The sequence below is a fragment of the Rhinoraja longicauda genome, chromosome 10 (assembly GCF_053455715.1).
Source record: "Rhinoraja longicauda isolate Sanriku21f chromosome 10, sRhiLon1.1, whole genome shotgun sequence".
NCBI classification, from domain to species: Eukaryota; Metazoa; Chordata; class Chondrichthyes; order Rajiformes; family Arhynchobatidae; genus Rhinoraja; species Rhinoraja longicauda.
The window spans coordinates 41,662,885-41,681,270 of NC_135962.1; the positions used below are offsets into that span (position 1 = coordinate 41,662,885).

At 39.7% G+C, this 18,386-nt stretch overlaps 1 protein-coding gene across 6 annotated transcripts in view; it reads right to left on the reverse strand.

The window, feature by feature from the left end:
• Positions 1–577: 577 nt before the first annotated feature.
• rtn1a (reticulon 1a) overlaps positions 578–18,386 on the reverse strand; it is a 128,562-nt gene continuing 110,753 nt past the window's right edge. For all 6 annotated transcript variants that reach the window (XM_078406745.1, XM_078406744.1, XM_078406746.1 and 3 more), the window contains 6 exons: positions 12,872–13,079; positions 10,419–10,557; positions 6,972–7,041; positions 4,943–4,989; positions 4,778–4,836; positions 578–1,239 (listed from right to left, as the gene is read on the reverse strand). In XM_078406745.1, coding sequence (XP_078262871.1) covers positions 1,197–1,239; positions 4,778–4,836; positions 4,943–4,989; positions 6,972–7,041; positions 10,419–10,557; positions 12,872–13,079 — 566 coding nt within the window. In that variant the 3' untranslated portion in view covers positions 578–1,196. The remainder of the gene's footprint in view (positions 1,240–4,777; positions 4,837–4,942; positions 4,990–6,971; positions 7,042–10,418; positions 10,558–12,871; positions 13,080–18,386) is intronic.

The following is an 18,386-nucleotide window of genomic DNA, read 5'->3' on the forward strand; positions in this document are numbered from 1 at the left end:
GTACGTCTCGATAAGATCTTCTCTCATCCTCTCACTCCTAAGGTTTTCTCAATTATATAATTCCACCCATTAGATCTTCCTTCTTTTTATTTCCTCTCTTTACATTTTTGTGTAAACAATTATTTGGGCCAAACTTTGATCTGTCTTTTCGGACGTTGGGCCCCGATGGTATTTTTACTCGCATCTGAATGGGACACATGCAAGGTTGCACTGTTAGGCTGTTAGGAAATGAATGATGTATCTGGAGCTCATTCTTGCTCATTTTAAAAAGGCTCACATGAGTGCTCCCTTCTGCACGCAACCTCACTAGTATAAAACGACTTTAAAAGCCTCCAGGTTTCAGAAGTTACCTTGCGACACAGGGCTTTCTTCACATTTGGGCAAACTGTGACCTTTTCTTCAAGCAATGGCCACTTTGACACAAACGATCAAGCAGTTGACTACGTTTATTGAATGAGGGTTTAAAGTTAAAATCTGCCTATCTTTCAAGCCAATCTCTTTTACGGGGTTTGTTATTCATCCCTAGTATGAATAAACATTGGTCATTTAAATAAACAGAAACTGCAACATGGCGGGAAAAAAAGTCAGAAACTTCTCATGTTTCCATACTCCTTTAATAGTATGACAATAGTTCGAAAAACATGAGCTTTATATTTCTTTAGTTTACAAAACCAGATGCCACAATAACAGTACAGAATCCTTAGAACTTTTGTGCTGGATAAACACCAAAACATCAATCCACTGTTCTATTGTTTTACTCAATAAAGCCAAACTGACTTAGTGACTTTGGAGCAATTAGACTATTGCAGAAGTGCACTAAAGCAGAAATGCCCTAGCCACAAGTAACATTAAAAGTTATAAGCACTGCTATAGCAGCAGAAAACACTAGAAAGGTAAATGGAATTAAGACTCTTAATGTCATGCATTTGTTTAGAAGCAACACAAAAACACATCTATTACAATTATTGTTACTTAATTTTTCTTACTATACTTAGTGCTCAACACAAGTGATTGCAGATATTCTAACCATTTGGAAACAGCAGGGAGGACTGTCTCGTGCTGCACGTTTCTAAAATCATGATGCTGACAAATGGGACAACAACTCTCCAAGGCATGTCGAATTAATTTGACAAACACAGAACTGCTTCTGCTTCAGGCACCCTCTCTTGTGCCCACAGTCTCCCTTCCTGTTCCGTTTACTCGGTCTTTCTTTTTGCACCTGGGATTTTGGCTTGAATCCTGAGTGAACAATGAAAAAAAATACAGGGTTTGAGTGGAATTGGAAAGCAAACAAATTCTTAAAATCATGCGACTCAGGTGAGAGCCATGAGATGAGCTGGAGTGAATGCCCAACTAATGTACAGAGCATAGGCATAAAAAGCTGGAGTGGGTCAGGTAGTATCTCTGGAGAAAAGGAATAGGTGACTTTTCGGGTCGAGACCCTTCTTCAGACAGAGTCAGGGGAAAGGGAAATGAGAGATATAGACGGTGACGCAGGACGGTGATGTAGAGAGATATAGAACAAATGAATTAAAGATATGCAAAAAAGTAACGATGATAAAGGAAACAGGCCATTGTTAGCTGTGCACGAGGTGAGAACAAGTACAGACAATGAGACTCAACAAGACAACTTTGAAGCTGGTACGACTTGGGTGTGGGAGGGATGGAGAGAGAGGGAATGCAAGGGTTACTTGAAGTTAGAGAAATCAATATTCATACCACTGGGATTTTGACAGTGGGATGGATTTATCAGGTGCTGTGGGGCTGCAGGCATCTTCTGCGGTGTGGGAACACAGTTTGTGGCACATCATTGCACCTTGCAGAGAAACCTGAATGCTTGTGTCAAATGGCCTGGTTTAATTATAGGTTAGACAATAGACAATTCGGCCCTTCGAGCCAGCACCGCCATTCAATGTGATCATGGCTGATCATTCTCAATCAATACCCCGTTCCTGCCTTCTCCCCATACCCCCTGACTCTGCTATCCTTAAGAGCTCTATCGAGCTCTCTCTTGAATGCATTCAGAGAATTGGTCTCCACTACCTTCTGAGGCAGAATTCCACAGATTCACAACTCTGACTGAAAAAGCTTTTCCTCATCTCAGTTCTTAAACTGTGGCCCCTTGTTCTGAACTCCCCCAACATTGGGAACATGTTTCCTGCCTCTAACGTGTCCAACCCCTTAATAATCTTATACGTTTCAATAAGACCCCCTCTCATCCTTCTAAATTCCAGTGTATACAAGCCTAGTCGCTCCAGTCTTTCAACATATGGCAGTCCCGCCATTCCGGAAATTAACCTAGTAAACCTACGCTGCACGCCCTCAATAGCAAGAATATCCTTCCTCAAATTTGGAGAACAAAACTGCACACAGTACTCCAGGTGCGGTCTCACTAGGGCCCTGTACAACTGCAGAAGGACCTCTTTGCTCCTATACTCAACTCCTCTTGTTATGAAGGCCAACATTCCATTGGCTTTCTTCACTGCCTGCTGTACCTGCATGCTTCCTTTCAATGACTGATGCACTAGGACACCCAGATCTCGTTGTACATCCCCTTTTCCTAACTTGACACCATTCAGATAATACTCTGCCTTCCTATTCTTACCACCAAAGTGGATAACCTCACACTTATCCACATTAAACTGCATCTGCCATGCATCCGCCCACTGACACAACCTGTCCAAGTCACCCTGCAACCTCATAGCATCTTCCTCACAGTTCACACTACCACCCAGCTTTGTATCATCTGCAAATTTGCTAATGGTACTTTTAATCCCTTCATCCAAATCATTAATGTATATTGTAAATAGCTGCGGTCCCAGCACCGAGCCTTGCGGTACCCCACTAGTTACTGACTGCCATTCTGAAAGGGACCCATTTATCCCCACTCTTTGCTTTCTGTCTGTCAACCAATTTTCTATCCATGTCAGTACCCTACCTCCAATACCATGTGCTCTAATTTTGCCCACTAATCTCCTTTGTGGAACCTTGTCGAAGGCTTTCTGAAAGTCAAGGTACACCACATCCACCGGCTCTCCCCTGTCAATTTTCCTAGTTACATCCTCAAAGAATTCCAGAAGATTAGTCAAGCATGATTTCCCTTTCGTAAATCCATGCTGAATCGGAACGATCCTGTTACTACTATCCAAATGCTCTGCAATTTCGTCTCTTATAATTGACTCCAGCATCTTCCCCACCACTGATGTAAGACTAACTGGTCTATAATTTCCCGTTTTCTCTCTCCCTCCTTTCTTAAAAAGTGGGATAACATTAGCTGCCCTCCAATCCACAGGAACTGATCCTGAATCTATAGAACATTGGAAAATGATCACCAATGCATCCACAATTTCTAGCGCCACCTCCTTAAATACTCTGGGATGCAGACTATCAGGCCCTGGGGATTTATCAGCCTTCAGTCCCATCAGTCTACCCAACACTATTTCCTGCCTAATGTGGATTTCCTCCAGTTCCTCCGTCACCCTAGGATCTCTGGCCACTAGAACATTTGGGAGATTGCTTGTATCTTCCTTAGTGAAGACAGATCCAAAGTACCGGTTCAACTCGTCTGCCATTTCCTTGTTCCCCATAATAAATTCCCCTGCTTCTGTCTTCAAGGGACCCACATTTGCCTTGACTATTTTTTTCCTCTTTACATAACTAAAAAAGCTTTTACTATCCTCCTTTATATTATTGGCTAGTTTACCCTCGTACCTCACCTTTTCTCCCCGTATTGCCTTCTTAGTCATCTTCTGTTGCTCTTTAAAAGAGTCCCAATCCTCTGGCTTCCCACTCTTCTTTGCTTTGTTGTACTTCTTCTCTTTTATTTTTATGCTGCCCTTGACTTCCCTTGTCAGCCACGGGTGCCTCTTACTCCCCCTAGAATCTTTCCTCCTCTTTGCAATAAATTGATCCTGCAACTTCTGCATTATTCCCAAGAATACCTGCCATTGCTGTTCCACCGTCTTCTCTGCTAGGGTCTCCTTCCAGTCAATTCTGGCCAGCTCCTTCCTCATGCCTCTGTAATCCCCTTTGCTATACTGTAATACTGACACTTCCGATTTTCCCTTCTCCCTCTCAATTTGTAGAGTAAAACTTATCATATTGTGCAGGCAGAGGAGATTAGTTTAACCTGAAATTATGTTCGGCACAGACATCGTGGGTCAAAGGGCCCATTTCTGTGTTGAAGATTTTTATGTTTCATGAGTAAGAGGTTCTGCGGGGATCTGAGAAAATATTTTTCATCCACAGGGTGGCTTGAATCTAAAATGCACAGCCTGAGTGTGTGGCGGAACCAGGTATTCTTACAAGATTTTAGTGCCTAGGTCAGCACTTGAATTGCATGTCATAGATTGCCATGGGCCAAGTGCTGGAAATGGCATGAGTATAGATAGGTATTTGATGGTCAGCAAGGAAATGGTGGGTCATAGTGCCAATATCTGCACTCTAGGTTGTTGAATCCTCGTTGTTGGATGATGCAATTTTACTTTCATCCCAGTTCATCACAGAATCAATGTTTTGAGCCTACAATATTGCTGCATTATTTACACAGAATCTGAATATGGTCCCTGTACAGGATGTTCAATATGCCTGACTGCCTTTTGTATTGAACTGAGGTACATCCCATAGAGTAGATAACAGAGATATATTTGGGTTCTGTGGAAGATTAATAATTAACAGTGGAATTAACAGTGGAAGATTGCAAATTTAGTGATGGAAAACATAATCGACTTCCTCTCATTTTTGTACTCAATACATTTAATACCAATGTCAAACTTACTTTGCCACTACAGAGTTAACATGAGTCCTCACCAGTCCCAAATACTGGTCAATTTGTGCCTGCAAAGATAGAAATAAAGCATATGTTACTAAAATAAATATATTATCGTAATACTGTTATTTGGAATTTTAATGTTTGATCATATGAAAATAAATATAGATTTACCTGGTATTTCTCATATACAACAGGCAAGGTAAACATAGAAACAACAGCTAGAAAGAAAAATTAACAAGTTAATTGTTGCATTGATGGCGATTGATCCAATCTTACACAATTACACCCAATAATCTAGAAAATTCTCTGCATTAGATGCTACACTAAAGTTTAAAGTAAAGGATATAATTGAAAAGCAATGTGCTGAAAGGCAGGAGGAAGACAGCACATGTAGGACAATAATCGCTGAACTGAATGACAAGAGGATAACACTGGGAGATTTCAAGTCAGGCGAAAACTTTTATTTTTTCTCCTTCTTTCACCCTTTAGGAAGCAGTTGATTATATTTTAGTTAACTTTATCCAAAAGAAACTGGATAAATAACCATGCAAGAATGGGCTGAAGAGCTCCTATAATGGATCAATGCACGACATTAAAAATTACAGGTATGAAGATCGATAGATAAGAAAAGGTTTTAGTCAGGCAATGAGACAGCTGAGATAGAATATGAAACTGATCTTTTCCGGGGGAGGAGAGAAAAGCTGGTGCAAGTAATTTATAAGTACTAAGTTAACAATAAAATCAGGTTTCTTTTAGCTAAGGGATATGAGGCCCATGAGAACAGATCACTAATGTCTGTATCAATCATCAAATATGACCAAAATATCTTTGCCCCTATACATCTAGTGTAATCAACTAGATTTTAAGGAATTCTGCACAAGTATGTGATAGGAACCAGAACAAAAAAAGTAAGATTCGGGTTACAAGCCTTGCTAGAGGAACCACATATAATTGATCAACTATACAGTTTTTTAAGCCACTGTGCATGATCCGTTTACCATTAGATCCGTTTACCAATGATCTACCATCATTGGTAGTAGATTCTGCTCATCAACATGGTGTTAGAATCAAATTGGACATTGAGAGTAATCTAATTTTCAGTAAATCCCTTCATTGGAGTTTCACAGTACACAGACAGACATAGAGTAAGTGGTTGTCTAGATTAAGACTATTTATAAATACCTTAAACTCGTCGACAGCACACCCACTTCCCGAAGGTATTTCAAAGCTGATATGCAAGAATGGAACTATGGCATGTGAAAAATACTAAAGGATCTCACCGAGAAACTGTCAGGCAGGGTTCACTAATCTTGGCCACAGAGTGGGCATGAAATGTTCTTGATGGCTACATGGGGCTATCTATCCACATTCCATTTCTGCTCAAGGGCACCCATGAGCTCAACAACCAGGGCTGAAAAACTTGGCTTGGATCTCAGAGCAACCACCTAGGTAGTCTTCCCCTCAATTAAATAATTTGGCACAATGCATTATTTCTGAATGATTCCAAGATTGCTACAAGGCAAACAAGATTTACCTGAACTGGCTTGATAGCATATGTGCATAATGGATGGAAGGGCAGAGGCTGTGCAGAGTGACCCAGCAGAGCTACTTGCATATCACCAATGACATCCTGCAGTTGGTGAATCCACTGTGGGCAACTTGCACATGAAAGCAGTGTTATAAAGAAGCCCACTGAAGATCATGGCTAATCATAGTTTAGAGCACTACATTTGATTTACATCTTTATATTTAAGCACTCAGTCATTTTTGCCAAACCTTAGAGCCATTAGACCCAACAGAACAAGTAGAGATGAGAAGTGTGTACGAAGGAACTGCAGATGCTGGTTTACACCAAAGATATACACAAAAGACAGGCGGCATCTCTGGAGAAAAGAAAAAGGTGACGTTTCGGGTCTAAAGAAGGCTCGAGACCCGAAATGTCACCTATTTCTTTTTTCCAGAGATGCAGGTAGAGATGAGGAGATTGAATTCCTAACTCCAATTTACTAACATCTGATATATATTCTGTTCTCCGATTGACCTTGCTGTTCGGATATTTTAACACTGGCATTAGAAGGTCAAGACCTACGAGGTTGCTAAATAAAGTACAACCTGAGCAAATGCTGCTATTTTATCCTTTACTTGAAACAAGCAGAGCAACAAAATGAATCAATTAACTGTTATATTAGAATATAATTACCCATTATCATCAAAGTCAAGCCATTGAAGATAGCTCCAACATAGGTCAGCAGCCACATCAGTACAGCAAACTTGAAAATGGAAATTAAAGTGAATATGAGAACACAAGGCTGAATCACAAATACCAATCATGTTCATCTTTAAATTATTGCCAATAGGTCTTCTCCAATCTTTCAATCCAAAAACAAATATCTGAATACATTTTTGATGAACAATTTCCATTAATTGATAGCTACTGAAAATGTCACATTATTTTTATTTACCTGCAGTGTCATACATATCAAAGATACAATCCTTTCCCACAATTTTGTTAGGTTTGAAAAAAGTATGAGACCCGGTGATAACTTATGAACAATGTTATTTTGCTGAAAATAATGCACAACTCTGGTTCCTTTGTGAATTGCAGTAAGATGGTAAGCTCTTCCTCTCAAAGAGTGTTGAAACGTCTTTTATTTTTAGATCACCCAAGAAACTACAGTTAACCCAGATTCTTTACTGACTGACAATGACCTTTGGCCTTCACACTCTACATTCGCACCCAACATCAAGTGCAAAGCAGCAATGAAATTTCTAATAATAAATTAGCAGCTCTGTTGCCTGAGCTGATTATCATCAACTTTTTTATTGCTCACCAATCTAAATTACTTTATTTTTACCATTCTCTGCTTCCATCTAGTGCCTCGGGTTCTGTTTAAGTCTTTCCCCTCTCACCATAAACCTATGTCCTCCAGTTCTTTACTTCCCAACGCTGGGAAAAAGACTGTGATTTTACACACCTCTATGAGACCATCCATCAGCCTCCTCTGCCCCGTGTCCGAGACTGCCCTACCTCTCGCTAGAACTCAGTTCCTTGAGTTTTGACAACATCCTGGTAAATCCTTTCTGTACTCTGACCAAAACTGAACACAATGCAACAACTGCAGTCTCGCCAATTTCTTGTGTAATTGTAACACACCATCCTGACTTCTATACTCCATGACTTATTGATGAAGGCCAACGTGATAAAAAGCCTTCTTCACCACATGTCCACCCGTGATCACTTTCAGGGAAGTATATACTTGTATTCTAAGGTCCCACTGTTCTCCCACATTCACAATACAGTTCACTATGCATTTACCCAATCTCTGTTCCTCATAATTGTATACACTTGCACAACATCACACCTCAGTTTCCTAGACTCCAAGTAATTATTGCCCTAGCCTGCCCAGCCTCTCCCTATAATTCTGTCCATCAAGTTCTGGCAGGATCCTTATAAATCCTTTCTGCTTTCATTCTTTGATGGTTTCAATAAAAAGTAATCTTATATATTCTAATGGATTATAGTATAAAATATAGACAATAGGTGCAGGAGTAGGCCATTCGGCCCTTCGAGCCAGCACCGGCATTCAATGTGATCATGGCTGATCATTCACAATCAGTACCCCGTTCCTGCCTTCTCCCCATACCCCCTGACTCCGCTATCCTTAAGAGCTCTATCTACCTCTCTCTCGAAAGCATCCAGAAAATTGCCCCCCACTGCCTTCTGAGGCAGAGAATTCCACAGATTCACAACTCTCTGACTGAAAAAGTTTTTCCTCATCTCCATTCTAAATGGCCTACCCCTTATTCTTAAACTGTGGCCCCTGGTTCTGGACTCCCCCAACATTGGGAACATGTTTCCTGCCTCTAATGTGTCCAATCCCTTAATAATCTTATATGTCGCAATAAGATCCCCTCTCATCCTTCTAAATTCCAGTGTATACAAGCCTAGCCGCTCCAGTCTTTCAACATACGACAGTCCCGCCATTCCGGGAATTAACCAGTGAACCTCAATAGCAAGAATGTCCTTCCTCAAATTTGGAGACCAAAACTGCACACCGTACTCCAGGTACTCCACAGTACTCCAGGTAATATATTCTTAACTCAAAAAATATTTTGATAGCAAAACATAAATAGTAAATGGTTTATGTTATTTTTAAAAGGGGGCTTCTGTCCAGATTCATCAAGGCTTCACATTGTAAAATAAATTTTGAACCATCTATCAATGGGAAATTGCCCTAATGTAGACCATTCAAACAAATATTGTTCAGTTACTTCTTTGTGTACAAAGGCTACAAAAACAGTCTGCTTTCTTCAAGTACATTATCTCGATGTTGCAGATTGCCCTTCAAGGAGGTTAACGAGTATAAATAGCCAGCAGGCATGTTCTCCAGTTCAGTTCTGTCTGCTGAACCTTCTGCGATCCCACTGGCATGGAACAAGTGTCAAATTAAGGTCAGAGATTTGGAGGCAACAGCCATTTTTCTGATGTCTTAAAATTTATCATTTCTGCTCCTGAACTACAAATTCTGCGATTTGTTTTGTTCCTTTTTAAAAGTAGTCCAGATCATTTCCTGTACTCTTGCAAAATATGGTATTCCAACACCAGAAATATCTTCCTCTACACTCTTCTTTCAGCATTTCCTTCATGACCAGGGACAAGGACTGTACCCTTTGACAACTCCCTTGTCTGCTCTTTCACCTCCACCAACCTGTCTTCTTCCCACACCACTCTCCTATGCAGCCATGGGAGACCCAAACAATTTTTATTTTCTGATATTTCAGAAGAGGTAGTTGAAGCAGGTGCAAAAAGAACATTTAAAAGATATTTGGGAGTTTCATGGATAGGAAAGGTTTATAGGGATATGTGACAGGTGGGAATCATCTGCCTTATTAGTTCTTTATGTGGGTTGGTGGTGACATTGTTTATGGTGATGCTCCTATGAAGTGCACTAGGATGTCTTGCATCATTTAAGATGTTAGATAAATTAATTATTAGTGTTATTTTTAACACAGATCAAAAATCAATTTCAGCCAAAAATGATTTTCTTTAATCTTTAAAGTGTATGTAGGGAAATATTGTTCTTTCTCTAAAGAATTTTGGAATGATAAATTTATAAGTTTCCAGTAAGGTTGGATTAGGGAAAGAATACCAATACAATAGCTCAAATATTAAAATATTTCCTGCACTCTACTCAGTTGAATCAATTTATTTTTGAAATGACCATTTCGCATCTGAAGAATTATTTACAAGTATTTCAGGTAGGCCCAGAAGTGGTATCATTTGGATGATGGGACCATTATTGAAAATCACAAGTAAACGTTGTTTCTACAGGAGATGTAGCCTTTGATTTGATGGAAAAACAAATTGCTAGTTTTTAGCACTATGAACTAAATATCTGGAGCTTTGTCCTATAACAACAACAGACACGGGAATGCGTCACTTAGTTAATTTATTTCATTAAAATAATGATTAGAATTCAAATGAATGTAGATTTTTTTTTAAATGATGCTCTTGGTGAGAGATAATGAGCATCCCGCAATGGCAAAATGGTAACGCTAAATCTCTTCCCAGATTTAAAATGACAGGAAATTCAACCAATGGGTCTTCCCATTTGAGTCTTAAAACAGAAAAACATTTTGCTCTTACTTTCAGAGAATCCACAAGGTCCTGCACAAGGAACAGCCGTCGCAGTTCTTTGACCGTACTGTTTACATACACCAGCGCAGAATCAGCATACTTTTGAATCTGCTCTTCAGAGAGGGTAGTATCCAAATCCAAGTAAGCTCTGCCAATGTAAAAATAACCTTAATTTTTAAAAAATAGACCAACAAACTTTAACAGCGGTGGGGGGAGGCAGTTGTGGTCCGGAGATGGCGAGACATTATTATTCATACATTCTTGAAGATTCAAGCCATCTTTTTACCACTTAAGCCATAATTAAACATGTTAGGCCCAAATATCACTACAACATATTTTATATTATCACATATCGAAACAGTAAAAACCTGCATCATCACAAATGTATTCATAGTTAAATCTGTGTTTATTTGTTATTTATAAATAAGTTCACTACAACTGTAGCAAGGACAAATCTGAAACTACATAGAAACATAGAAAATAGGTGCAGAAGGAGGCTATTCGGCCCTTTGAGCCAGCACCGCCATTCATTGTAATCATGGCTGATCGTCCCCAATCAATAACCCATGCCTGCCTTCTCCCTATATCCCTTGATTCCACTAGCCCCGAGAGCTCTATCTAATTCTCTCTTAAATCCATCCAGTGATTTGGCTTCCACTGCCCTCCGTGGCAGAGAATTCCCCGTTTTCTCTCTCGCTCCTTTCTTGAAAAGTGGGATAACATTAGCTATCCTCCAATCCACAGGAACTGATCCTGAATCTATTGAACATTGGAAAATGATCACCAATGCGTCCACTATTTCTAGAGCCACCTCCCTGAGGACCCTGGGATGCAGACCATCAGGCCCTGGGGATTTATCAGCCTTCAGTCCCATCAGTCTACCCAATACTATTTCTCGCCTAATAAAATTTTCTTTCAGTTCCTCTACCCCCTTAGATCCTCTGTCCTCCAGTACATCTGGGAGATTGTTTGTGTCTTCCTTAGTGAAGACAGATCCGAAGTACCTGTTCAACTCTTCTGCCATTTCCTTGTTACCAATAATAATTTCACCCGTGTCTGCCTTAAAGGGACCCACATTTGACTTTGCTACTCTTTTTCTCTTAACATATCTAAAGAAGCTTTTACTGTCCTTCTTTATATTCTTGGCCAGCTTCCCCTCGTACTTCATCTTTTCAGCCTGTTACCTTCTGTAGTCCTATGAATGTTTCCCAATCCTCCGGCTTCCGGCTACTCTTTGCTGTGTTATAGATCTTTTCCTTTAGTTTTATTCCATCCCTAACATCCCTAACTATGGCTGATGCAATTTTCCATTCAGTATTGCAATATTATTTCTTCTACAACCAATTTTTGAAAAATATTGAGCTATACAATATTGGGTTTTTTCCTCCACACGCGTCCAAATCATAGGTGAGTTTTCAAAGCGATGTAGCAACATTCTGGTCTCTGAGGTCTTGCTCAGACCAACCCAACCTTTCTCCTTAGCAATGATATTCATAAAGTAAAGTTTTGGTAATAAGAAGAATCTTTTGGACAAGAATTCCAAGCAATTCAATTTATTTATTTTATTTTAACAGATTAAAGCTTTTTGTAACTTAATAAACCTTTAAACTTGCCAAAAGTAAACAGCCTCATATTATTCAGCACAGAAATCCCCCACAAATTATATAATCACACCCAATATGTTCAGAAATGGCAAATCAAATGAAAATTTTCTCTGTTGCACTCTTTTTAAAAAACACAGGTGTTAGATGAGAAATAAAGATAGAGTTTTCAACATTACTTAGCCCAGCAAACACTTTTTAAAGATTATATGTAATCTTCCAAATGGGCTTGTTTAAAATGATCAAAAGGTAGAATTGAAGTCTCAAAGGCAAAATTCTGGAAGAATAATAAGCAACCAGAAATAGAGAATGTTCCAAATAACCCCAATCATTATTCAGAATTTATATCCTTTTGACACCTTTATTTTGAAGAATTATATTGAAGTAGCAGTGGATTAAATGCCAAGAAAAATCTCATGATGTGACATATTAAGACTGAGAGAAATGTTCTTTTCTTCAGTCGACATACAAATAGGATGGTGTCTGGGTATCCTATCATCTTCAATAAAATTAAAATCACAAAATAAGTTAAACAGGTCATCATTCAATTAAATGATTGTTTCAAATATGTCTCTCAGTGAGATATAACTGCATTACCTTACAAAGTGGTTGCCATTCTTAGGTGTATTGAGATTTTGACCCTTTGAGATTTCTTCATGTGTTTTCTTCATTATGGAACTACAAATATTGCCTCACTGCCACTGTCCTCACGTTAACAGCCTGATAAGAGTCTTTGTAAATTACAATTATAACATTTGTGAATTCCACAGGAAATGTTTTTATTGGACACATCAAAAGGATTATTTGTTGTAACATTATAGGCAAATGGAGTGGAGAAAAAGGAAAGGAACGTGCACTTACTTAAAAGGATGTCCTTCATCGGTCTTCTGCACCGCCTGTAACACTGACTTATAAATTCTGAAGCTGATTGTGGCCGAGAGGGCAGCAAGTGCCAGGTAGGCAATCACACTCACAACACTGAACTGGGTCAGTGAAAATAACAGGAGAAGCACACTTCCAAAGACAATTCCTGTCTGTTTGATGTCATGCCAGTACAGCAGGTCAATAACTGCAAAGGAAAAAAAACATAAAATCAGAAAAAATCTAATTCAAGGCTAAATATAATAATCATGTTACTGGACGATACTCCAAAAGGAAATATTAAATTGAGTTCAATACCATGACCCATTCCACCCATAATGTAGGGAGAAAATAAAATGGAGAAAATACAACTTTTTAAATGCATATTACAAATTATACCTGCAAAAAGAAAATAGAGACAAATTAAAGAAATCATAAGAAATTCCAGGTGCTTTTGTTAACATTAAAGAACCAAAGATGAAAATCTCCTTGTGGAGAACAAGTTCTAGGTCCATTGATAAGTATGGAAGTTAAAGTTGAAATGAAGAAAAAATGGAGTATGTGTATGTTAGGGCCACAAAGTGTAAGAAAATAACTGCAGATGCTGGTACAAATCGAAGGCATTTATTCACGAAATGCTGGAGTAACTCAGCAGGTCAGGCAGCATCTCAGGAGAGAAGGAATGGGTGACGTTTCGGGTCGAGACCCTTCTTCAGAGGGCCACAAAGTAATTTTTTCACCCAAGTGGTGACATGGCTTGAGAAGAGGTAGATACATAATAAGTGGGGGAAAATGTGAACAGTGTACAAGACATCTATTAGGAAATGTAGGATAGGATTTGCAGATGCCAGTATCAAATTAACATGACATTTGTTTCAAGAAGATAGCAACCAACAAATGTATTATTTTCCAATATTAACTCACTAATTGCCTTCCATCACAGTGAGGAATCCGATGTGGTGGATGTTAATGTTAACTTTAATGCAGTTTTTGTGTGTCTTGTTGAATCGGCCTCCACTGCCTTCTGAGGCAGAGAATTCCACATTCATAACTCTCTGGGTGAAAAAGTTTTTCCTCATCTCTGTTCTGAATGGCCTACTCCTTATTCTTAATCTGTGGCCCTGGTTCTTGACTCCCCCAACATCGGAAACATGTTTCCTGCCTCTAGCGTGTCCAATCCCTTAATAATCATATGTTTCAATAAGATCCCCTCTCATCCTTCTAAATTCCAGTGTTTACACGTTCAGTCGCTCCATTCTTTCAACATACGCCAGTCCAGCCATCCCGGAAATTAACCTCATGAACCTATGTTGCACTCCCTCAATAGCAAGAATGTCCTTCCTCAAATTAGGAGACCAAAACTGCACACAATACTCCAGGTGTGGTCTCACCAGGGCCCTGTACAACTGCAGGGCCTCTGCTCCCATACTCAACTCCTCTTGTAATGAAGGCCAACATGCCATTAGTTTTCTTCACTGCCTGCTGTACCTGCATGCTTACTTTCAGTGACTGATGTACAAGGACACCCAGATCTCATTGTATTTCCCCTTTTCCTAACTTGACACCATTCAGATAATAATCTGCCTGCCTGTTCTTGCCACCAAGGTGGATAACCTCACATTTATCCACATTAAACTGCATCTGCCAGGCATCTGCCCACTCCCCCAACCTGTCCAAGTCACCCTGCAACCTCATAGCATTCTCCTCACAGTTCACACAGCCACCCAGCTTTGTGTCATCTGCAAATTTGCTAATGTTACTTTTAATCCCTTCATCTAAATAATTAATGTATATTGTAAATAGCTGCGGTCCCAGCATCGAGCCTTGCGGTACCCCACTAGTCACTGCCTGCCATTCTGAAAGGGACCTGTCAATCCCTACTCTTTGTTTTCTGTCTGCCAACCAATTTTCTATCCATGTCAATATCCTACTCCCAATACCATGTGCTCTAATTTTGCCCACTGATCCCCTGTGTGAGATCTTATCAAAGTCAAGGTACACGACATCCACCGGCTCTCCCTTGTCCATTTCACTTGTTACATCCTCAAAAAATTCCAGAAGATTTGTCAAGCATGATTTCCCCTTTGTAAATCCATGCTGACTTGGACCGACCCTGTTGCTGCTATCCAAATGCATCGCTATTACATCTTTGATAATCTACTCCAGCATCTTCCCCACCACTGTTGGCAGGCTAACTGGTCTATAATTCCCTGCTTTCTCTCTCCCTCCTTTCTTGAAAAGTGGGATAACATTAGCTATCCTCCAATCCATAGGAACTGATCCAGAATCTATAAAACATTGGAAAATGATCACTAATGTGTCCACGATCTCTGGAGCCACCTCCTTGAGTACCCTGGGATGCTGACCATCTGGCCCTAGGGATTTATCAGCCTTCTGTCCCATCAGTCTACCCAACACCATTTCCTGCCTATTGTGAATTTCCTTCAGTTCCTCCGTCACCCTAGGTCCTCTGACTACTAGTACATCTGGGAGATTATTTGTGTCTACCTTAGTGAAGACAGATCCAAAGTGCCTGTTCAACTCATCTGCCATTTCCTTGATCCCCATAATAAATTCACCTGTTTCTGTCTTCAAGGGACCCACATGTCTTAACATACCTATAGAAGCTTTTACTATCCTCCTTTGTATTCTTAGCTAGCTTACCTTCATACCTCATCTTTTCTCCCCGTATTGCCTTTTTAGTTATTTTCTGTTGCTCTTTAAGTTTCCCAATCCTCTGGCTTCCCGCTCATCTTTGCTATGTTATACTTCTTCTCTTTTATTTTTATACTGTCCTTGACTTCCCTTGTCAGCCACGATCGCCTCTTACTCCATTTAGAATCTTTCTTCCTCTTTGGAATGAACTGATCAGGCACCTCTTGTATTATTCCCAGCATTACCTGCCATTGTTGTTCCACTGTCAACCCTGCTAGGGTCTCTTTCTAGTCAACTTTGGCCAGCTTGTCCCTCATTCCTCCCCTTTTGCTCAACGGTAATGCTGACACTTCCGATTTTCCCTTTTCCCTCTCAAATTATAGGTTAAAACTTATCATATTATGATTATTACCCCCTAATGGCTCCTTTACCTCGAGTTCCCTTATCAAATCCGGTTCATTACTCAACACTAAATCCAGAATTGCCTTCTCCCTGGTAGGCTCCAGTACAAGCTGCTCTAAGTATCCATCTCGGAGGCACTCCACAAACTCCTTATCTGGGGGTTCAGTACCAACCTGATTTTCCCAGTCTACCTGCATGTTGAAATTTTCCATAACAACTGTAGCATTACCTTTGCTACATGGCAATTTTAACTTGATTCAACTTGCACCCTGTATCCAGGCTACTGTTTGGGGGCCTGTAGACCTTTGACCTTTGAACCTTTAAAATATTGTGCAGATTTAGACATTTATCACTCACATTCAGAGATTAACCATCAGGATGAATTGATAGGGATAGAAATGAAAAATATAATTATTTATAAATATCAATGTCAATGAAAATACAAACACTGAAAAACAGCAAGGCCTTATCTATGGTATCTGTGCTGAATTTTTAAAACATGGCTTCGAGAAACTTTGGTCACAAATTTGTAATCACATCTCTTTTACCAGAAAAGAGGCAGATATGTCTGGGGACCGCAGAGATTATGTGATTGTGACCATCTTCAAAAAAGGGGACAAGTCTGACGATGGGAACTACAGAGAGGTTGTGTCAAGATTCCCCTTCATTGCCTCTGCACAGTACCTAAACCTGGTTCCCCGACTTGCATGAGAACATCAGAAACAGGAGTTGGAGTGTGCCAATAAATCTCATTGATATAACCCTGATCTAACCTAGTCGCAACACCACAGTCCCTTGCCTTCCTCTTATTCCTTGCGGATCAATAACCTAGCTCTTTACCATAGACAATTCTAGAAGTTTATGATGCTCTGAGAGGAGAAATTCATCATCTGTTTTAAATGGCCAACCCCTTTCTCTGAAACTAGATGCCCTGATTTCCAGATAGCTTCACTTAGGTGAACACCCTTTCAGTATTCACCCCGACAGACAACCTCCCTCAAATTAGATTGTCATTCTTCTAAACCACAAGTGTACTTCCACCGTACTTGTTTCTGCACTTTTTTGTTTCAAAGTCATGTCAGACTAAAACTATGGAAAGTGCTAAAGTAACTCAACGGGTCAGGCAGTATCTCTGGAGAACATGGGTAGGTGATGTTCTGAAGGAGGGTCCCAACTCGAAACGTCACCTATTCATGTTCTCCAAAGATTCTACTTAACTCCGTTACTCCTTTTTGTGTGAACCAGCACCTGCAGTTCCTTGCTTCTACTTACCAATCAGAGTAAATAGTTTAGATACATAATCCTCAATATCTATTACTGAGCTTTGTTAGATGGTAATCATACACCATGTCTGGGATATTAAAGGAATCCTGCTCAAAAGATGCATTCTCCAAATTTTTGTTCTTATCCATGTAAAACTTCTAATATTGAGTCAATTATTTATCTCTATGTGTCATATACTAATTTAACTGCAGTTTCCTTTATATCCTAATTCAAATGGAAGCAGTAGCAGCCTGATTAACAAATGTTATGAGGCTCCATTCAATCATATTAGCCACATCACACCTTAGCCACATTCGATTATATTAATGACAATTTTATGCCTATAAAATTTTAATTGATTACATTTCCAGTACATCTGTCCAAGCAGGATATATAAACCACTCTTATTTAACAGCCTCATATATGATGCTTTGCAGAGTTTTTCTTGGAAATCAGGAAATGCAAATTTATTCCTGAGGAATAGTAAATCTCTACTCTTCCTCAAAATAATTCATCAATTTAGCACTGCAGGAACTCTGGAGACTAAATTCCAGAACTTCTTAAAACAGGGTGTGAAGATTATCGTGACCAAACCCACTGATGAAATGGATGCAGTGTATCAACTTTATGTTGCCTGTTCATTTCAATGAGTTCAGTACTGGCCCGCACCGATACATAATTGATTAGTTTGTGCATTATCATGTCATTAATATAATGAACAGCCAGCTCCAGTTAAAGAAGCAAACCTGCGAAACCTGTCTGAGATGGAGTGTATAACAGTTGAAAGAACAGGCTCCAGGTTCCTTCAGCTGTACCTCTGGTTTCAGATTCTCCTCAATTAACCACCACCCACTATTCCTCTAAAATCAATGTCCATCAAATCTCAACTCCTAGCTAACGGTCATGTGCTTCAACTCATCCTCGCAAACTTAACACCGTGGCAAGTTCATCCAATATCTCATGACCTGCATGTGCTGAAAACTATTCAATCATAATCTAATGATGGTGATCTCATAGAGGTGTATAAAATCATGAGAGGAATAGATCAGGTAGGTGCACACTGCCTCTTGCCCAGAGTAGGTGAATCAAGGACCAGAGGACATGGGTTTAAGGTGAAAGATTTAATAGGAATCTGAGGGCTATCTTTTTCACACAAAGGGTGTATGCAACAAGCTGCCCATGAGGTAGTTTGAGG